Source organism: Pecten maximus, chromosome 12, assembly GCF_902652985.1.
Source record: "Pecten maximus chromosome 12, xPecMax1.1, whole genome shotgun sequence".
In the NCBI taxonomy this organism is placed as follows: domain Eukaryota; kingdom Metazoa; phylum Mollusca; class Bivalvia; order Pectinida; family Pectinidae; genus Pecten; species Pecten maximus.
In genome coordinates, this window is record NC_047026.1 from 27086500 (window position 1) to 27110206 (window position 23707).

Genomic DNA, 23707 nt, shown 5'->3' on the forward strand with positions numbered 1-23707 from the left:
TTGACATAAACTACACCTTTGCAGTTAACACGCACGAGAGGCCGTCCTTAAATGACCATAGCAGTTGATGAGATGTTAAACAATACGAAACCGACCAGTTTGTTGGACGACCTCTCTTGTTTGCGAGATGCATGCGTGTGGTGAGTGGTGTAGTTTGGGAGGCTGCGGTATGTTATGTCAGATGAATGCTGCGGTATGTTATGTCAGATGAATGTATATATTCACATGTAGACCGTTATATAAATGTATAGCTACTCGCTTACAATAACCAACATACTCATTAAATATACATGATTTTTATTTAGTATTTTATTAACAAAAAGAAGTGATATGAATATGACATATTTTAGAGTATTCTTTATGGTAGAGTAAATATACAGGTATAGTATAGTTATGCAGACAGCCTTAAATACCTTTCGCCAACTAGTAATTAGGGAGATTATATGGTAAACACTTTGAAAGTCAACAAATTGTGTTCCCCGGCTGAAAACTCCAGTACTCATTGGCCGATTCACATGAAATTAGTTCAGATCGGAAAAATATTCACCGAAGTTATTATTCTAGGTAATTTGATGCAAAGTCATTTTTTTTATTTTTCCATTGATGAACATTTCGTTATGACATGCAGCACTGTTGGTAGGAATTAAACAAGCAGTCAACTCTCAAAATGTCAATGGATCAAAGGTCAAAGTTAATGGGTCAAAGATTAGGTCAAATTCACATCTTCTGGTAAGTTTTTTGGTTGTTTTATTTTGTTTAAACGTCCTATTAACAACTAAGGTCATTTAAGGACGGCCTTCCCGTGCGTGCAACATGCATGCGTGTGGTGAGTGCGTATGCGTGTTTTGGGAGGCTGCGGTATGTTCATGTTAAGTCTCCTTGTGATAGGCCGAAACTTCTTCTGGTAAGGTAGTATGAAGCAAAGTAAGGTGAATATAAAAAGGAGTGATATTTCCGACTTCAAGGTCATCGAGTCTAAGGTAAAGGTCAAATTTTGTATCTTTTCACAATGGACATTTCATTATGACATTATGAAGCAATACTGGTCAGAATCAAGTAAGGAGTCGACTGGCGTAAGGGCAAGGTTCCTGGATCAAAGGTCAAATAATTATCATTGGTAAATATTTTAGAGCGGAAATGAACAAGAATTCAAGTGACCAAATGTCATGATCATGATATCAGAAGGCACGGTCACTGGATCAAATGTCAAGATCAAATTTTGCATCTTTTCAATGATGAAAGTTTTGATAAGACATACGCAAAATTGATCTGTTACTACGCCCCAGGAAATTTATGTCAAATAAAATTTAGCAATTTGGAGGTGAATGTTGATAATGTATACTTGCCTTTCGTTTGATTATTTTTAAGCCCTTATCTCAAATGTCAATCTCAGCGATATGGCCAACTCAAGTACTATTGGCACATACTGCCACACAATCGGGCCATACTGAGTTGTTTCTGGTTGTTGTCAGAGTTTCACGTTTCCGTTACATTGTCATTTGTGGTACTGTTGTGATCTTTGAAAAGCTTATCGGTTTCTGGGTTAATATTTTTGTCACCAGTATGATTCAGTTTTCGAAACACTTCCGATGCTAATCCTAAGACAGCGGCTATTACTGCTGATGAACCTGAAAAAAAAAGATAAAATTTCAAAAATAGAGAAATAATGTAAGCAGTGCATTGTTTATTATAATGCATTCTACCCGACTTGACCTGAGTAATGTACTGGCACATTATTCCGAACGATAGGGCAAATGCTACCACCGACTTAGTATAAATGATACATAATCAAGGGTTGCAATAATGTCCACAGGGCCTGTATCCCTCATCCGGATATTGCCGTGATGAATGAAAAATTCTCTACGTACAGTATTTCAAAGAATATGCTATATTTACCCTCTCGGGATTCTACACTCTGGCCCGAATTGGGCCATAATGACCTTTTATAGCGTTTTGAAATATAAATAATACATTATGAAGTTTTATTGAAATTATTTTGCAGCAGAATAAACAAACATTTTTTCTGGTTATAAATTGTAGTGCAACTATTAATCCAATTTAATGCAAAATGAAATAAGAAATTGCTTAGAATCTGTTTATGAACATACATGATAATTTCTTACGTGGATTGAACTTCTATCAAAGACCTGGTCATAGAGGACCACTCATCTAGGGCCGTATGATGACAATTGCAATGGAAAAAACACAAAGATAAGAAAGAACGGAGAAGGTTCAACCTGATTTTGCAGTGAACCACGTTTCATCACTACCTACATGCAATAGCATAAAGCCTCTGGGCCTCTTGTATTCAAGGGGTCTCATATGTCATGGCCACTACACAAGACATCGGAGAAACCATTCTGATACTGCCGGGGAACCACATTGAGCCTTCTATTATGACACACAGGGAGATGCAATTTAAATATGTATTTTCAAACGCATAATGTATGAATAATAAGAAAAGAATCTTAATGTTTGCTTATGGGTTTGAAATAGCAAAGATATATAGGGAGATACCACAACAAAGCATAAAACATACCTGCTACGGTAAAAGACGCCTCGTACGTGCCTCCATAATCCAGTATAAATCCTAGGAGATATGAAATGAACTTAATAAAGTTAATCCATTCAATAATCAGTACACAAAAATCAATATAGAGTGGAACAATATCAACTGTATAATTTCATATAGTTGTTGCATTAAGGTAAGATTTATATTATATAAGTGGTATATCTGGCATGCTTTAACCCTCACCTTTCACCACAAAGTCTAATTTTCTTACAGTTTGCAGAATACTAGTAACCATGGGTTTGGCTCCAATTCAATTCAACACAACCTGATATCATGACTATAAATTTTATCAAGTTTTAAAGAAATCGGTAGAAAACTGAAGTAGAACTCCGGATAAGATTCAAATACAAGAAATAAATAAATATAATAACTGGTCAAAATAGTCGAATGGAAATTCCTCTCGGGGGAGGTGGGGGGGTCTTGGGGAAACAACTTTATAACATTATTAGAAAACCTATCAAGTTTGTACGTAAAAGTGTATGGACCTGTAGAAATAATACATATCAATCAACAGATAGATAAATTTGACTTACAAACCATATTGCTCTAATTTTAAATGTTACAGAAGTAAATCTAACCTACCAGCTAGTGGTGGTCCTATAAGTGTCCCTACTCCAGTGAATACCATCTCGATTCCAAAAGCTGTAGCTAAATTGTTCACTCCAACTAGGTTTGGTGTAATGGTGTTCAGTAAAACATAACAACATCCGGAATATGATCCTAGAAATGCAGCATAGATAGATTGTCCAGTATAGCTCGCACCATAATATGGAAATAGCATAGTTGATAATCCTAGTAAAGCGAACGTTCCGAAATATAAAATTGAATTAGATATATTTTCTGAATTGCCGACAAGACCTATCAGAAATCTGGATATACAGTTCATTATACCAGTAACAGACATCAAAAAGGAAGCTTGGAAAGCTGGAGTTCCCGTAGATATTGAAAAGTTTGGTAGATGCACATACATCAAATAGATGCCTATGTGACTTGAAAAGAGACTTAAACATATCAAAATAAACGGTATATTGGCAAACACTTGAACTCTTTCCCGAATGACTTTCTTTGTGGATAAGCTTAGTAACGAAACGGACAGATTTGTATCGGACAAGTTTATTTCTTCTTGATTATACTCGAGATAAGAGGGGAAGCACAATGATCCGAATACAAACATGTTGAGAGCAATTCCTGCCATGATAAAGAAAAATCCTTGGTTTCCATATTCTTCCTTGGCCAGTTGGATTACTGGTGATAGGATGAAAACTCCGACACCTGCCCCACATGACGCGAATCCTGTTGCTAAGCTTCGCTTTTTCTCGAAATTAAGTCCGACAACAACGACTCCTGTAGTGAAAATTATACCAGAACCGGTACCTGATAAAAGAAAATGAGGGGAAATTATACCAGAACCGGTACCTGATAAAAGAAAATGAGGGGAAATTATTAAGTTTTACATTGTTTGATAACAGTTTTGGGTTATATAATGTAAACGAGAATACTTAATATTTTAGTTTTTTGGCAAGAAATTATGACGTTAAAGCATCATTCAATTGCAGAATAATGCGAGATGGGATGAACAAGATTTTAAAACATGTTGGATCAATTCATTTAACAATTACGTCTTCCTAATGTCACCCTTACACCTTTAGTTCAGCGTTTGCCGTTGTAAGGAAGGCTTTGGATTCTGTCATCTGGTCGAGACATGGTTTAGTGATTTGCGTTGTATAACATCCTATCAATAACTGTGGTCATTTAGGATAACATCCTTGCGTGCGAGATGCATGTATACGGTAATTATATATTTAGTATTAGAAAGGCTGCGGTATGTTGGTGTTTGTCTCCTTTTGATAGCACAGAACTGATGGCGACTTTTTAGTGCTACCTTACTAAAGACACCCAGGAAGATATCCCATCCGGTAATATTATACAAGGGTTTAGAGACTCGAATATCTCTGACATCGATCATAACCAAAAGCCTGCCTAACGGGGGCTAACGTTCAACTTATGGCAAAAACAGACAGTGACGAGGTAGACATTAATACAATGTTTAGAAGGAAGACATAAGGAATCCCATAATTAGTCGCCTCATACGATTGTTAAGTATTTAACGTCCTATGAACAGCTAAGGTCATTTAAGGACGGTCTGTATGAGATGCATGCGTGCAGTGTATGCGAGTACGTTCTGGGAGGTTGTGGTATGTCTGTGTTGTCTCCTTGTGATGGCGCAAAATTGGTGCCGTAACTTCACATGATAACGTTATGGCATTGTTGATACCAAGAAGTATCTCTGTCGACCACAGGACTATTATTTTACTTCCTAAACTCTATGTTTAGATATATAAACAAATATAATATTCCATATTTAAAGTACAAAATAATCCATGTCGATGAAAACGATAGTTCCTTACAGCCCGATACATGTTCAAATTTCCTCTTATTTTTTGTCACAATGTACACTGTACAGTTTTCTCTCTGGTAAAAATTTGGATCGATATATTTTGCTAACCACATATGGTGATTTGACGCATGGACGATGTTGCAACTAACGGTTTTGACTTTAGTACGGATTTTTGTTTTAATTTCCGACAATTCCGTCCTTGGATAGCGCATGTGCATTGAGGTTTCATAATAAAAATGGTGGTAAAATATTAAATTTGGGACTTAACGTCATCTACGATCGATGAAAAAGATAATTTTTGACAGAATTTATCACTCTTGTATTAAGCATTTGCTACATACATGTAAATAAGACATCTAGCAGCCTAACAAAAAACGTGAACACACCGTCTATACCGCTACATTAATCTACATGTTAGGCATGTTTTTTATTGTGAAGTCCATACATAGCCAGGATCGCTTTTACGCTTGTATCGCTGAAGTTGCTTGTGACTACATCATTCAATGATTCGCTGCATGCTCTACAGATTAGTTGGTATAAAGTGTCTTGCCAAAGGTCAAATATGACGAGTAGTGGTGGAACCACATACGTCTGATAATGACATGATACATTCAAACTGAAAATCAATATTTTCGAAATTGCAACTCTTAAGAAATTATAATTATATTTATTTGGTTTCCCTGGAATTATTTTGAGGGGAGGGGGTGTTGTTATCCTCCAGAATATGGCCAGTAAGACTTATGTATATTTACTAGTCGATACTGTAAGACATTTTGTTTGGATTTTTTCCAGTTGTCTCATTTCCGCTAAGTAAGGACACTTTTTCATCTTTATGTGCTTCTGTAGTATATATTTCTTTGTAATGGTCGTTCCCGTCTATATAACGCACTACAAACGTTGTTTTTTCTTTTATATATTTTCGATTATTTTGTTTTTTCTTTTATACATTTTTGAGGTTCCAAATGTCAATACAAGTAAATTATGTTGTAATATACTCTTCATAACTAGTATCCATAGAAAATATATGAAAAAAAACCTTTCCTTTGATATATCATACACTATGAAACATGTAGACCTTTGGAGTTTGTTTTATATTGTTCATTGTCCTATCAACCGCTAGAGTTATTTAAGGATGGTCTCCGATTTGTGCAAGATCCATACGAGTGGTGTATGCATGATTTGGTAGGTTGCAGTATGTTCGAATTTTGTCCCCTTGTGATTGCGAGGAACTGATACCGACTTTATAGTGTTACCTAACTGAAGCATAATGCCGAAAACAATCCGCAGAACACCCTACCCGGTCACATTATACCGACAACGGGCAAACCACGCGTACCACTCGAAAAATGCTGAGCGCTATACAGGAATAGAAACTACATGAATGTACCATTTTTACGGAATCTGGTATGTCTCAGCAAGGGAACAGGATCCAAATCCTTCCTCTGAGGGGTGAACGCTCTATTCAAGGCCAAAAGTGAGGCAGTGGCAAGGCAAATATAAGGAACAATCAATTCACTTGAAAGAAATAAAACGATATCCCAAATTTAATCGCATCTTACGATCATGCAATGGGGGTTCCTACGCCCTATCTACATGTAGAGGGCGGCAAACGTACTTTGAAGCATGTGTCACCAACATCACGCGTAACGTCATAGTCATTTGCCTTATTTTCCTATCGTATTCACATAGTATGGCTTATCCCGTTTTAGGACCCAAATTAGGCGTCTATGACATGTTACATATTTCATGGGTTACAAATAGTGCATTTTAAGAAGTTTACCTCCAACAACGCCATATACCAGAAATATGAGTTCCAGAGACGTCACAAACACACTTGCAATCAGCCCTAATGTCATAATCAATGATCCAATGAGAAATGATGTACGACATCCCCATCTATTGATAATCCAGCTTCCAAACAAACCTGAAAGAATTAATAACAGAAAATGCCAACTTCTGGACAGTTACTGTCATTTACTGATGGACTTCCCTGGGTGCCAGATGTATGCGTGTGGTGATAGTGTGTGGTTTGGGAGGCTGTGGTATGTTAATGTTTGCCTCCTTGTGATAGCGCGAAATAGATGTAGCCTGGTTCCTAGCCTCCAATAATGCTCTGTACAAGAGGCAGGACACTTACCATCGGCTGGCCATTTCCACACAGCGAATTCAAAATGGCGCATATAACAAGTGCATAACTTGATATTATTTCCTCTGTTTTAGTGCTTGATTGCTGTCACTGACAGAACCCAAAGCCTTCCTCACAGCGGCGAACGCTCAACTAAAGGCCAAAAGTGAGGCATTGTCAAGGGAGACATTAGGAAGAAGAAAACTGTTAAGAAAGAAGAGAAAAGATAATATCCCAAATTAAGTCGCCTCTTATGATCATGCAATGGGACAGCAGACACAATTCTTACGCCCTACCTGCAGGGCAATGTTTGTGTAGTAAAATTTGGTTTGGTTTATTTTGTTTAACGTCCTATTAACAGCTAAGGTCATTTAAGGATGTCCTCCCGTGCGTGCGACATGCATGCGTGTGGTGAGTGCGTATGTGTGTGTAGTAAAAAAAGGCGACCTTATAGTTCTACTTCCTTGGAGCATGCTGTCAAAGACACCCAACCAGACCCCCCCCCCCCCCCCCCCCCCCCCCCCCCCCCCCCCCCTTCCCATTTACACTATATTGACAATGGTTGAACCAGTCAGAAGCTTTATTATGAAGCAGGAATGAATAGTGTATGTTATATATATTAGAACATACCTCGTGTTTCACTTAGCGTCGTTAGTTATATACCGGAAGTCTATCTACTTCCGCTAATCTATTCTTCCGTAATCGTTATGTAACCTTAGCTCTCATTGGTTAGTAATTGTGTATTGTTGGCTAGAGTATAAATAGCGTCTGCACGTGTATTTCGATAGCCAGACGGGTGCGTTTAGTCGCAGGTCAGCTCATTCTTTAGCTTCTTCTCTCTCTCTAACTCGAACTGTGATGTAGTAGTGTAGGGTACTTTATATTATTAACATTGTAGTCACATATTCTGTGGAACCGGGATGGGGTGGTTTATTACACACACATCTGTATACCGGTAGGCGAAGTTATAAGTAGCTACTGAGTAGGACAGGGTTATATATTAGGTGATAGGGTAGTAAGGGTACGTATATTTCTAGGTATTATTGTTTGTATTTGCTTATGTATAAACTCGTCAAATGTCCACGGGGTATAATAAATGTGTTATTGAATGTTTATCTGCCTTTCTTGCTTATTCCACTTATAGCCTATATATTACTTATACACAACGGAACCTCGAGTACAGAACCTGGGTACTATACTTCACGACTAGACAGGTGTACCTCGCCTGTTACAATTATATAATGAAAACAATAAAAATATGTACACAAATATGGAAGGAAATGTTGGCATCTTTTCTTGTGAAAGAAAATTTAATCTTGTAAGCCATAATAGAGTTTAATCTGTATATAATATGACATCACAGTTATGGTATATAGTAAACATACCTGCAGACGACATGAAGAAAATGAATATCCCACCAGCCCATGACGTCAGCGACACACTCTCGTTGAATCTTTCGAGGAGCGCGATTTGAATGATGCCTGCTCCATAGAGTATGCTGCCATTCAGACCATGTATAACGAAGGATGCTACCATGACAACCCATGACCAATTTCTGTCCGGTCGTGTCAGAATCATGACATCAAAATATTCCCCGTCTGACTTGTATATCGCTGAAATCAAATCATATATGTAAAATCACCTTGACATTGATGTAAAAACTTACTGACTTGCATCGACCCATGACGTCAGCTGGTATCACACCGTCTGCTGCTGGAAGGTAATAACCCAACCACATAATATTTAAATATGAAGTTATAGGAGTTTCCACGCCTATTACTCTTTACTTGGGTAGCCATGGGTATCGTCTGCTCAATGTGTTTCTATGAATTATTTATTGATGTATCGGAAACAATATACCTTTACTCTCCAAACAGAAAAAAATATATCATAAAGTATGAACAGTTCATTCCAGCAAGTGTGTACCGGGATAGCACAATACCAGTGTTGTAACAGTATCAAATAATGAACGAACAGGTACATTTTTAGTTTTATAAATTCAGTTATATTTTAGTTATTACAAAGCGAGTAGGGAACACATCTATTAAAAACGGAAGCAATTCACATAATGCTATCAACACATTTTCTAATTAATCATGCAAACTTCCCTTCAATATTTTGATTTGCTATGAACATTCAGTGGTATGCATTTCGCACGCACAGGAGGCCGTCCTTAAATGACCTAAGCTGTTGATAGGCCGTTAAACAGATAAAACCAAACCAAACCAAAATCATTCAGTAGTGGAATATCCACAAAATTCTGCCGCTGTGCAACCGCACTGGGATATTCCACCATGCCTCTTCCGCTTCATTTATATATCAGGTGACAACATGGGCATAACGTAATTTGTAGAAGTTTACACTTGGAAATCGACAGATAGCCCACTAGTTTAATATCATATATACCAATAATATCAAATATACCAATTTATTTATAGTGGCTACCGGATCGACTTTGATTAATTATTCAATTCTTATACAGAGAATGATTTTATACATACATCCATTTACATTTACGTCGCTCTGGCATATGTACACCTAGGTTTCGTTCGGGGTATGAATACGACCGCGAGATTAATGTAAGAAGCAATGCCAAACCCACCTAAAAACATCTAAAAATGTAGATGATGTTTTATTCCCCTTAATGTAGCATTGTGTGTCATATTTCGGACGGAATCGCAAGAACTTTTTTAAAATTTGACAAATTAAGAGCCAGCATTATATATATATAAACATTTAATTACTCATTTTCCGCCATTTGTTGGTTTGGTTTGGTTTGGTTTATTTTGTTTAACGTCCTATTAACAGCCATTTGTTGGCCATTGTGAATGTCATGTCAAGCATTGTCTGAAATAATGCAAGCTATCACACCAGCTTAAAACCAGTGCAGTCTACCAGCAATATCATGTGCGAGTTCGGGCTTGATGCAAAATCATAACTGTTTTTTCAACAAACAGCTACATGCAAACTTTTCCCCTTGACGACCGCATTACCCATGCCTCCGAAATTGAAATGATAAAACGTACGATGTCATTTATATAGCTGCATCTTAATAACCTTTGCCAAATGTGCGAGCTCAGTTTTTTTTGTTTTTTTTTTTTTATTTTTGAATTGTACCTGCCACCCTCATTGCATGACCGTAAGAGACTACTTTATTTTCACTTGTTTCTTAACAACTATTTCCTTCTGATGTCTCCCTAGACAATGCCTCTTTTTGTACTTAATTGAGGGTGAGGAAGGCTTTATGTTCTGTTCCCTTGCCAAGACTCTAACATTCCCGCGGTTCGCAGTAGAAGCGGGAATAGTTTGCCTCGTGAGGCAAGGGCGGCCGTGTTTTTAGTAAGTCAAGTTAAGTGTGTTGGGCTAGCGATAGCCGCTTGAAAATTTTCTCAAGTCGCCTAGCAGGATGCGCAGTACACTTTTAACGTTCATTTAACTTCTTGCCTGTTTTTCTTTTTTTTCGCAGGGAGGTAGGTGAAATGTTAACAACAGGTTGTTTGTCAAAAAAAAGCTTAGGGCTTTGAGTTTAATTTTACTGATTGGCTTTATAACGTTTAGGGTCAGTTAATCGAAACGTTTAATATTACATGCGTCATTTTTGGGTATTTTAAACTTGGGATTTTTTCATATTCTTTGTATTTTTTCCCCTTTCCCTTTCCTGTTCTTATTTTTTGTCATTTCGGCGTGCTAACGGAAGATGTGATATTTGCGTTCGTGTTTTGCCATCATGTGTTCAGTGAAGAGAAACGTGCCATGGTAGCTGCTTCCTCTGCTTGGCGCTCAGCATATTTGGAGAGGGACGACTTGTTCGCCCGTTTTCCGTATAATGTGACTGGATAGGGTGTCTTCGGCAGTATGCTTCAGTAAGGTAGCACTATAAAGTCGGCATCAGTTCCGCGCTATCACGGAAAGGCAAACATGAACTTACAACAGTCTCCCAAAACATACAGGGGACGCCGTCCTTAAACATTTAACTATGAAACACTGAATACACTATAAAAACATCGTTTCACGTACTGATTTTCCACACAATGCACTGGCTAAATATCTATACACCAGAAAAAAGGCCCCATTACGTTTCTGTAAATAGTGCTTGCTTTGCCATCTATTCACATGTAGATAGCGTCTGTTATTCATAGCCGCAATGAAAATTAAAAAAAGAAACCTATTCAATCCCTATATATACACATTTGATAAGGTAGCCGAACTATGCATACCGTATATACACAGTTTGTAACGTAGGACAAGCGTTCGAGTTGGTTTTTGGAATTGAAGACAATAAAAGAGATTATACCAAACGATATTTATTAACTATTATGTACAAAAGCAAATAGATATATTCACACAAACGCATATTCACACCCCTTGCACACTCTGACATTCAATTACGGTTAAAGTCACGGAGTCGTCGACACAGAACAGCACAATACCGGTACAAGTACACATTAAAGGCACAAGTTCTCCACTCAATGGACTTCAGAAACACATGAGTAACTGAACCGCAGTTCAGGTATATCCCGCGTATGTCACGCACCTCCCACTGGGATGACTCACTATAAGTCTCAACAATACTTTCGCGCAGATAAAGTATGTAGCAACTACTCAATGAGAGCTAGCTGGCTATAACGTCATACCGTCAACAGCGTTAGACGTCACCGCTTCATGATCTAGTGACCGTAGTACGGACCACCATTCCTTATCATCCTTGGCTCCTTGACCCGTCTGTTTATCACATCAGACCTCCTGAGGCTGACCGGAGTTTTCTACCGGTTCTGATGCCGAAGTCGTGGTAATTGTTCCGGTGTCCTGTTGTCCAAGGAACTTCACTCCGTCATGGAAAGCTTAAAAACACACAATAACACACGTGACAATTTCACACCAAACACTCATGCTAATTAACAACATATTTCCTAAAATGATATTCCAATAATATAATATTATATTATATACCCTAAATACTTGCTATCATAAACCTAAATATTATTAAATATTAACATAAAACACTAATAGAATCACGTGCCGGTCCATTTCTAACGCTACCACAATATACACTATGATTCATATATAGCCCGTATGGGCTTCCATACATTTGTACACAGGTAAAACTCACTGACCTACTTTACCTATAGATGGACATTCATACCAATATTTACGGACATATCAATACAACAACTGCAAATAACCTATAATAAATGTCATAACATAACTATCACAACATAAACATTTATAAGCTATCAGATCAGCAACACCTATATAGACGTATTATTACTAATCACCGCCACGCATGATTGGACCGTACACCAAGATATATACTAGAAATACATTTATCCGGAATACAAGACATTCTAAGATAGCAATTAGTGAAATAAACAGAAAGAAATAACGTTAGTTACTCACCACAGTCTGTATTCCGTGCCTGTATCCATGATCAAAAGAATTCTGACTACAGGTGGTTACACTACAGCCATTACTCACCTGTAGTGACGCTAACTGACCATTCGCACGTGCACTTCCGCGCTGACCGTACTTCCATTCGTGCCATACAAATACGCGCACACGATTACACACAAAACAACGTAAAGACATACATATACAACCCTATACCCACATGCGATCGTGACACAGTTACTATAGTGGATGAACTATTACATACTAATAAAGTGGAAATCTAGATGGTCATTCTAGAATGACCATCTATATCTTAATTAGATTGAATGAACCATTACATATATACACAGTTATACAGTGTATGGAATTCATTTGCTGCGGACAATAATAAATAGATAGGTATGAACAGGTTATCTATCTGTCACAAGTCAAACTTACTTTCCCTTTTCTTATATATCCATAGAATCAAGATCTCGCACACATCTGCCTGAGATCGGCCACGGGTAGTTTAGCACTTGGTCGTTTAAATCAAATATATATATATATATATACAGCCACTGAACAGGATATCTGATCCATTTAAATATATGCAGGAATGCTTGCATCGAGTTTACTTTATAGCCACTGAAAGGCACTCACATGGTATAAGAAATAACTATGTAGTACAAAAGCGCTCAGTGATATCGTTGAGTCTATGCAACCAATTGGTTAATTGGAGTTCTTAAAGTATATATCGATATACCTGTGTCACAATTTAAAGTGTTGTAGTCTATTTAACATATATAAGCCGTCTCGCCTCATAACTCTATTCACTGAACGTCCGGGGATGTATATGTGTACCTAGCTTGCGTCAGTTAATTTATTATGTAGCCTTGTTATTGATCTGAAACTACATTACCTATTTCACATATGATAGTGTGCGCAGACTGTGAACAAATACCCTGACGCATTTCATAACGTTCCTTGAAAACTACTATGTTGGATATTCTCTTTTTCAATATATTTGATTATCTACATGCAATTGCTCTTTACTACAAAACTCAATAGCTGAAGACGAATTCGATCCTTAATGGTCTCTAGTGTAATATTGCTGGGTCTGGGTGTTAGTGTAACAGGACAGGAAAAATGCTACGACCAGACTGGTACTCGAACCAGAAACCTCCAGACTGTCGCTTTAACCATTTGAGCTACCTGACCACCGAGACACACGAATATGCCAGTCTCCAAAAACACATGCAGTGGCCAAACGCATAGATTTCCCATATAGAAAATGCCATCTTTGAATGGCCTTAGCTGCGAAGACGTTAAACAACGTTAAACAATATAAAACCAAAAAATTGCACCGGCGTGCTGTCTACTTACAGTTTTGCTTTGTTCCCCCCTCCTTCAACAAAGTCTTCAACGACACACACGAGACCTCGTAGCACATTTCGTAGGTATTTAGTTGGTGCAAAATGTAACAGGAGAGGAAAGATACAATGACAAAACCTTGAACGAATTTTACTAAGACTGTTACATTAAATGTCTGTCCTACGAAGCTTTGCTTCTTAAGTTACGCACCTCAGAGGTTATGAGTTCTAGGTAAACAAATATATCAAGTATTTACAAAAGGATACGATAGTGACGTGGCCTGTTTACATGTAATTAGTGACGTGGCCTGTTTGCATGTAATTTACCCTATCTCCAAACCCCTAAAATTGTGGAAAATAGAGTAATTCGTATTACATTGTGGACAAAAAAAAAATCTTTAAAAAAAGGTGAAATGTTCTGACGATTTCAAGCCTACTGTATGCATCATGCTTTTTTTGGTGAAACTTTATTATTATGATTCATTATTATTTTTATTTTGCTTACAACAAGCGTAATTTTTTTATTTACAGACATTCAGTAAAACACGTTTTGTAACAAGAGGCCCATGGGGCCTGTATCGCTCACCTGGTTGGATTTGACCAAATGTCAAAATAATGTTCATGTTCAATTCCTTTTGTTTGTTAACCTCAAACAATGCTATATATGGTTATAGCGTGTGTATCCCAACTGCTTTAAAGAAATAATGAAGATGCATTCATAAATTTATGACTAGTAGTGATTTAAAGGAATTACCTCTATTTCCCATATGGGGCCCCACCCCTCAGGCCCCTCGGGGGTCAGAGTCACCATTTATGCAAAATCTGTTCCCCTTCCACCACGAATGTTTCTTACCAAATTGGGTTCAAATCCATTCATAACTTTATGACTAGTAGCGATTTGAAGGAATTACCTCTATTTCCCCATTAGGCCCCGCCCCTTTGGCCCTTTAGGGGTCAGAGTCACCATTTATGCAAAATCTGTTCCCCTTCCCCAAAGGATGTTTCTGACCAAATTGGGTTCAAATCCATTCATAACTTTATGACTAGTAGCGATTTAAAGGAATTGCCTCAATTTCCCCTATTGGGCCCCGCCCCTCAGGCCCCTTGGGGGTCAGAGTCACCATTTATGCAAAATCTGATCCCCTTCTGCCAATGATGTTTCTAACCAAATTTGGTCAAAATCCAATAAGAACTTTTTGACTAGTAGTGATTTGAAGCAAATGTTGACGGACGACGGACGCCGGACGACAGACGACGGACGCCGCACCATGGCATAAGCTCACCGGACCTTCGGTCCAGGTGAGCTAAAAATTGAATCAAAATATAAAGATTTGCAAAATCTTGAATTCTTGCACCGTTTTGCAGTATTACCGAGTGCATTTACTTCCAATACTCCGCTTGCTCATTTGCATGTAAAATGTACGATTATAAGATTAAGATCCCCTTTACAATGAATTAAACAAGAGCCATTACCCTTAACGGTCATCTGACAATTGAGCAGCTATTACATAAAGACGAGTTTCCACAAGTGTGCATGTGATATGAACCTTAGAAGAGTTTATTTGGTTTGGTTTATTTTGTTTAACGTCCTATTAACAGCGTACGTCTATGAAATTAAAAGTGTAAGTTTACATTTGACATACAATTTTAGGAACAAGGCTACAGATGTATTTTTCATAATTCTCTGCTATATCAAGATGATTGTCGTAAAACACACTTGTCACTACAGAGACTCTAGCGTGACAATAATATGTCTTTAATCTATGAAGTCACAGTTGTGTTTCCATAGTGACTTTCATGCTTATTGTGCGTGTGCTTTATAGTTTTAATTGAATGGCAATTTTGCACGAAATTAATCTGTATTATATAAATTGATACGTCTTGTCCCTTTGACATGTTTCAAGGAGTTTAAATTGGTTAAAATCAATCCGAGTATTGAGGAATATAAACAAGAGGTCCATGGCCCTGAGTTTTGAAATATTAAGTTAATGTAATTGATCCATTTTGGTCCCGCCCATCAGCTCAGTGGGTCAGTCAGGGTCAACCATCAAGCTGTCATCCAATGCTGGTAATGCTAACATTTGGTTTGGTTTATTTTGTTTAACGTCCTATTAACAGCTAAGGTCATTAGATAAGGTCATTTAAGGACGGCCTCCCGTGCGTGCGACAGGCATGCGTGTGTTGAGTGCGTATGTGTGTTTTGGGAGGCTGCGGTATGTTCGTGTTATGTCTCCTTGTGATAGGCCGGAACTTTTGCCGATTTATAGTGCTACCTCACTGAAGCATACTGCCGAAGACACCCAGCAGGACACCCCACTCGGTCACATTATACTGACAACGGGCCAACCAGTCGTCCCACTCCTTGTATACCGAGCGCTAAGCAGGAGTAGCAACTACCATTTTTAAAGACTCTGGTATGTCTTGGCCAGGGAAGAGAACTCCCAGCCTTCCTCACAGGGGCGAACCCTCAACTATAGGTCAAAAGTGAGGTACTGTCAAGGGAGACATTAGGAAGACGAAAGTTGTTAAGAAAGAAGAGAAAATATACCAACCTAAATTTAGTCGCCTCTTACGATCATGCAATGGGGCGGCAGGGACAATTCTTACGCCCTACCTGTAGGGCAGGTGAGTTAGAGACTGTTAATAGAGAGTTGCAGTCATCAGAAACATGTCTGGAAGGACAGAGTGTACAGTGGTACACCGATAATAGAAATCTATTTTAGAAAAGTAAGAATGCAGAATTGCAGGAAATAGCAGTGAACATACATGAGGTGTGTCTGAAAAATGAGATTAGTATGGATTCAGTTAGGATTTGTAGTAATAAAAATAAAAGAGCAGATCTTTTAAGCAGGTGCATAGATAGCGATGACTTGAGAGTCAAAGATTACGTTTATAAAGAATTAAGTGAAGTTTGGGGCGAGCATTGTGTTGACAGATTTGCAAGTAATTTTAATACTAAATGCAGGGTATTCAACTCAAAATGGGGGATGCCAGGTACGAGCGGTGTAGACGCATTTAAGCAAGCATGGGGGAAAGTAGTTAACTGGTGGGTTCCTCCCCCTAGGCTTATTTGCAAGACAGTAAGAAAGATCATTTAGGATAGAGCTGAGGGCACCTTAGTGATTCCGAAGTGGGAATCTGCGCCATTTTGGCCAGACGTTAGTAAGCATGGCAATTATCTGTATTTTGTCAAGGATACGAGATTATAAGATGCCCAACAATTAAAAAGGGGTAATGGCAGTAATGGCAGTTTATTGCTACCAGGTGAGCCGATACACGTCGCCTTATATTTGACTAAGCTTATTGAAGAAAAAAAAATCCGTGAGTGTAATTCAGGCCGCATTATCAACCATTAAGTGGGCGCACAATATACGTGGTTTTGTGGATCCGAAGAACAATCATTTTGTGATGACGCTATTAGATTCAGCCAAAAGACGTTAGACCTGTGGCAAAGAGAGACATTGTTACATCTGAGCAAATCATTTGTTTGTGTGAGAAGTATGAAAGTTCAAAAAACGTTTTGGTTCCGAGAGATTAAGCCATGATTGTTTAAGGGTTTTCAGGTTTTTTGAGATTTGACGAAATTAGTTCTTAAAGATGTAAAGATGTCACAGTTAGTGAGAATTTTCTTACTTTGTTTATTGCTAAATCGAACACTGATCAATAACGGCAAGGCATTAGAGTCGTTATCGCTCAAGGAGAAACAGTAGCTTGTCCGATCCGTATTTTACAGATATATTTCAGAGGTCAGTTTAGTGTCCGAATCATTTTTGTTTAAGCCCGCTTTTAGGTCAGGGAACAAATGTGCATTGATTTACAAAAACAAGCCAATGTCTTATACTAGAGCAAGGAAGACAATCGTTTCTAGATTGAAAGAAGTTTGTGGAAATATAAATTTGGGTCTACATTCCCCGAGAGCGGGAGGTGCTTCCATGGCAGCCGGGTCTTCGGTTAGTGATAGGTGCTGGAAAAGGCATGGCCGCTGAAAGGGCGATGTTTCGAAAGACGGTTATGTCAAAGACACTCTTGAGTGCAGACTGGAAGTATCTAGAAAGCTAAAACTTCAAAAATTGTCATATACCCACCCATAGATATTTGTTTCAATTTTTTGGGATTTTATATTTTTTAGTCTTCATATTCTAGATCTTTTTTGTCTACCGTTAATTGTATATCAATCAAGACTCTGAGTAGGTTCATCCAATACAGTTGTTGTTTTATTTATTTCCTAGTACTGAATCGATAGGTTTAGGTAGGTCGACAGTCAGTACAAGACACGGTTATTTTCCCGCGTTTCGTAGTATAGCGGGAACCATATATCAGTTCTGGTACAAGTAAGGTTGAATTCAGTGAATATGAATATTCATTAGGCGTGCTTGTAAAGCACGAGATGTACGTTCAGGTGTTAGGGAGAGGTAAACACGTGTATAGAGTGGTCATTCTAGCCTCGGTACTCGCAGTATAGGTCAACTTTAATTTTTTTAGAAAAATGTGTAGTATTAACCAATTTATAGTGTAGGTTAAAAAGTGAATTCAAAAGTTATGTATTGTTTGGTTTTGAAGAAAAATGGTGAATGTTTTTCTTACTGTTGAGTATATGGCTCATAGAGTTATAATTTTTGTCAATGTCCAAAGGTTTTCCAGAGATTTTGCCTCTGGGTAGGCTCATCAAATACAGTTTTATTTATTTCCTAGTACTGAATCGATAGGTTTAGGTAGGTCGACAGTTAGTATAAGACAAACGATGAATAAAACTGCATACTGACGTGTCAAGTGTCTTCGTTAGCAGATCGCTCCCGGGTATACTCAACGTAGTTATCTCCCTTGCAATCTACGGCGGCCTGTTTACGACATACAGCTTTCTCAACGGTTTGACAGATTTCAACCGTTTATTTAGATACTTTCCCAAATTTAGATTTTCAGGAAATTTTAGTATTGTGTTTACTGGTCGTAGTACTTCAATATATATGTAAAATCATTAATGTTGCAATTAGTTTGAGGTAGAAATCTAGTTTGACTGGACTATTTGTCTTCCAAAGCCCTAACATGTTCATGTTAACTATTTATTTCTTGTCTTAGCTCTCCAAACTTGATGAACGTTACCTTTTCTTAATACAAACTCGATGTTATATTATGAATTCACAGGACACTGGAACTCAACATAACCCACTTCTGACACCAGTTAACGTTTTTCTGTTTGCCTGTTTGTTCTCTTACAAACAACAGTCAACGTTAGAAGGGATTCGTATCCACCCTAGTACTTTTCATAGAGAAAACGAAATCAGGATGTAAACTATATTTGCTATTGATTCAGCTTACGCAACACATACATAGTAGATCTGGATTTAACCGAAATTATTGGCAACATGAAAATGATATGAAAATTGAAAAGTGAAGCAATATATACATGTATAACCATACATAGAACATCACGTACATGTAGATTGAGTATACATTATGTAGTTAGAACCTCCTCACGATTGCGCAATAATGTTACAAAAAGGCCGCTGTGGCTGCCGTGTCAAAGTTTTTACTACGCTGAAAAATAACAACACTTTGTTGGCTCGCCTTCAGCCTCCTCACCAATTTGCAGCTCAATGGCACCTGTAGAGCTGGAGAAGATGTTTAAAATGCGTTTTTAAAGATGGCTACCATGGCAGCCCTCTTGGATTTCTGATCGAGCGGGGAAAAAAGGGGAGAAAACAAGGTAGGTGAAGACAATCTCCGAATCATTTTGGTAAGTTTGAGCTGAATCCCACTGTCGGAACCTAAGAACAAGTTTGAAATACAGTGTAGGTGTTGTTCAGGAAAAAACATGAATGTTAAATCATGTTACAAAGTGGTCGCAGTGGCTGCCATGTCAAGGTTTTTACTGGGCTGCAAAATAGCACTTTGTTGGCTCCCCTTCTTTAGCATCTTCACCCATGTCTAGCTCAATGGCACCAATGCATCTCGAGAAGTTAAAAATGTGTTGTTCGAGATGCTGCTAAGGTGCTCCTACTCTTTTAGTTATATTCACCAACAGCCGTTGCCAAGACACACCAGAGTCTCTACAAATGCTAGTTCTTTGCTCCTGCTTAACGCGCAGCATTTTTGGAGTGGGACGACGGATTCACCCGTTGTCATTATAATCACGTGACTGAGCGAGGTAGTCTGCTGTGTATCTTTGGCAGTGTATGCTTTAGTGATGTAGCATTGTAAAGTCGGCATCAGTTCCGTGCTATCAGAAGCATCCCAAAACACAATTCACCACGTCCATACAGCGCACATACAGGAGAGACGGTCCTCAAAGACCTTAGCTGTGTATTACGGGTGCACGCCTTTAACCGACAGAACTGGAGATGTTATAAATGATCAGGGATATATAGTCTTCAGGGTCAAGTTGTAAATATGTTAAACCATGTATTTGCCTTATTATATATGCGATGTAATGGGCATCAATGAGACTCGAGAATTTCCACATTTGATACGACACCCTTGGAATTGAACAGTACGCATACGTAATACGTTTATGTCTAGAGCTGGAGATGTCTTATATGTATACAAGTGTCCATGGTCTCGTATGAATACATTACATCATAATTTCCTATTCGTATTCATGGACAGGTATAACCAGATCCACTTTACTGTGATAAGTATCATCAAATTCCCGAGATTGCACATGTATATATCATAATGGAGTGAATTTACTCATCACCCGTCTCATCGAGTAAAGGCATTAGGATCAAATCCGTTCGCGAATACGACCTAACGCCATAAACGGTCACGTTAAGCAAGACATTATGACTACGGAGGATAGTACAAGAACGGACAGCAAAAGATCCGATTTACTATACACGGTGTTAGACCGTCCTCCTCTTTATGTCACCGCTGTCCTCGCCTTCCAGGTAAGACGTTTAATCAAGGATATGCATCCTGAAACGTTATGTTATTTGAAGTCCTCCTTTATCAGCCTGTTCTTCATTCCCTGACCAACGACGTTGGCGGGAGATACACAAATAAGTTCCGTCCATCCGGATTCACTTTCCGCACGATATCTTTTGAAGGAATGATAACATTTTGATTAAACTTGCTTGGTAGACTTATTACCTAAATTCCTTGCTCAAGTTCGATTATCGGCTTATTTCGCGCATGTTTAATGAGACTGTTGTGATCTGATTGGCTGAATGTTTTCACACGATATCTTTTGAAGGAATGATAAGATTTTGACGAAACTTGCTTGGTAAACTTTGTTATGTTGATTTCTTTCACAGGAAATTGATGACTGAACACAAATATATGTTATGATTCTAAATGCTATGTCATGTGTTTTATGTTAAATTCATGTTGCCCACTTTTATTTCACATGATACCATGATTGCATGGGCGGGGTCCTGACATCTATGTCCTTGTTCAAATGTCAAAGGTGGTCTTGGTCCATGTGTGCAATCGCTATTTCTCGGAACGTTAATAGAGACCAACCAACCAATTGTTTTCCCATAGACCTTAGTGTTAACGTTTTGGATTATTTCATTCAAATTCTTGAATTGAATATGACGATTATGGTTTATAACAAAAGTTTAGGGTCTGATATAACACCTAATCAAAAAAAAAAGTTGGGTCCTTCAGCTCAAATTTTCTCCAGGGTAGCCATTTTGAAAATAGGTGAATTTCGCAGTAAAAATTCTCAAAAATCTTAAATGTTTACCTGTTTACTATTATTACGTGAACTTTTGGGAAAAAAACCAATCGGACTTAAGAAATTTATATCAACATTTCTTACTGATAGTTACCTATCAGGCTACATATCTATTTTCTCACTTCATAACATACTGGCCAATCAGTGGCTGCCAGACATTTTATCCTTCGCTCAACGTTCTATACACAGGGGCTGTTTCAAAAATATATTTTTTCAATTGGTTGGTTGTTCCCTAATAGCTAAGGTCATTCTATAAGGACGGCCTCCCGTGCGTGTGGATAGTGCGTATGCTTGTTTTGGGAGGTTCCCATGGATATCTTTTCACAAATTTTATAATTAAGCTTCCGTTGGTTTCTAGTTGAATTTTGATTGTTGAAGTGTGTTATTGCTATTTCTTGGCAAATTCTTCAAGACCCTTTCCCAAATTCCATGCGTATGTTTCCATTGGACTCTTTGTGCAAATTGAATTGAATTGAGACTAAACGGAAAACAAAATCGCCAACAGGCGCTTACTTTGAGCTATAACCGACTAATACCCCCGCTCCTTAACAAGGTAGGACGTAAAGAATTGTACCTGCTGCCCCATGGCATGATCATAAGGGGCGACGTAATGTGGGATCTATCTATTCTCTTTCTAGACAACTTCCTCTTCCTGATGTCTCCCTTGACAATGCCTCACTTTTGGCCTTCAGTTGAGCGTTCGCCCCTGTGAGGAAGGCTTTGGGTTGTCCCCTGGCTGTTACATTTGGTTTGATTTGTTTCACGTCCTATTAACAGCTAAGGTCATTTAAGGACGGTCTCCCGTGCGTGCGATATGCATGCGTGTGGTAAGTGCGCATGTGTGTTTTGGAAGGCTGCGGTATGTTTGTAGTATGCCTCCTTGTGATAGGCCGCCGTTACTTGCTTTAAAAATGTTAGTTGCTGCCTAGCGCTCAGCATTTTGGGAGTGGGACGACTGGTTTACCCGTTTTCAGTATAATGTGACCGGGTGGGGTGTCCAGCTTGGTGTCTTCGGCAGTTGCCCTGCAGGTAAGGCGTAAGTATTGTACCTGCTGCTCCAATTGTATGATCGTAAGAGGCGACTGAATTTGGGATCTTATCTTTTCTCTTTTTCTTTCTTACCAACTTTCTTCTTCCTACTGTCTCCCTTGACAATGCCTCACTTTTGAGCGTTCGCCCCTGAGAGGATGGCTTTGGGTTCTGTCCCCTAGCCGAGACATTGGTACCAGAGTCTTTAAAAATGGTAGTTGCTGCTCCTGCTTAGCGCTCAGCATATTAGGAGTCGGTTGACTGGTTCGCCTGTTGTCAGTATAATGTGACCGGGTGGGGTGTCCTGCTGGGTGTCTTCGGCAGTATGCTTCAGTGAGATAGCACTATAAATCGGCAAAAGTTTCGGCCTATCATAAGGAGACTTAACACAAACATACCGCAGCCTCCCAAAACACACATACGTACTTACCACACGCATGCTTATCGCACGCACGGGAGGCCGTCCTTAAATGACCTTAGCTGTTAATAGGTTTGGTTTATTTTGTTTAACGTCCTATTAACAGCTAAGGTCATTTAAGGACGGCCTCCCGTGCGTGCGACATGATAATAGGAGAACGTTAAACAAATAAAACCAACCAAACCAAATATTGAGATCTTTGAATCAAATATTCTCATCATCCTATAGGCCAAGTAGTATCTTATGTCACAAGAAGCATACTTAAATAAAGGGCTACTGATTTGTCGAAATGAACGACATTGACCTACTTAAAAATAAATATTTATCTATATCTGGCGTTTTACATTTGAGCAGCAGGTGATGATATCCCTGGCAGGGTCACTAGCTGTTTCTTCCTTTGTGGCCGACGCCGCATGTGCAGAGGATGACACGGATATTAAATCAAGGCTATTGAGTTCAACTTTATTAATGAATGGCGTTACAACTTTACTGATGGTAATTGTTGGAATACGGTATGTATATCCGCAGACTAGTGGGTTTCTTATTCATATTAATCATTTTGAATCTTTCAACAGATTTCTTCTAGTAAACAAATTGTTGTCAAGTTGACGACGCGCTACGATCTTGAGATCGCACAACGACCCAAAATCTTCGCACGTTCATAGTGCAAACGTGCCATTGGATATGCTAACACCCAATGTATATTATACCGAAATGCATGTCAAAAATATGACAACCAATGCTTAAATAGAT

General features: G+C 38.5%; 2 protein-coding genes across 3 annotated transcripts in view; one reads left to right on the top strand and one right to left on the bottom strand.

Annotated features, from left to right (window-relative positions):
• Positions 1-285: 285 nt before the first annotated feature.
• LOC117339878 (monocarboxylate transporter 3-like) lies at positions 286-13023 on the bottom strand. 2 transcript variants are annotated; one of them, XM_033901588.1, is made up of 6 exons: positions 12922-13023; positions 8481-8708; positions 6751-6894; positions 3155-3946; positions 2540-2590; positions 286-1628 (listed from the first exon to the last, which is right to left on the bottom strand). In XM_033901588.1, the coding sequence occupies exons 2-6, from the start codon at positions 8671-8673 to the stop codon at positions 1477-1479; spliced, it is 1332 nt and encodes a 443-aa protein (XP_033757479.1). In that variant the 5' UTR covers positions 8674-8708; positions 12922-13023; the 3' UTR covers positions 286-1476. The 2 variants fall into 2 exon arrangements, with proteins under 2 accessions (XP_033757479.1, XP_033757480.1); XM_033901589.1 differs by lacking the exon at positions 6751-6894.
• A 7450-nt stretch (positions 13024-20473) lies between these two features.
• The window catches only part of LOC117340032 (solute carrier family 23 member 1-like), a 38828-nt gene continuing 35594 nt past the window's right edge, over positions 20474-23707 (top strand). Inside the window, exons 1-2 of the mRNA XM_033901780.1 lie at positions 20474-20716; positions 23309-23466. Of these exons, the coding sequence (XP_033757671.1) occupies positions 20612-20716; positions 23309-23466 (263 nt within the window). The 5' untranslated portion in view covers positions 20474-20611. The remainder of the gene's footprint in view (positions 20717-23308; positions 23467-23707) is intronic.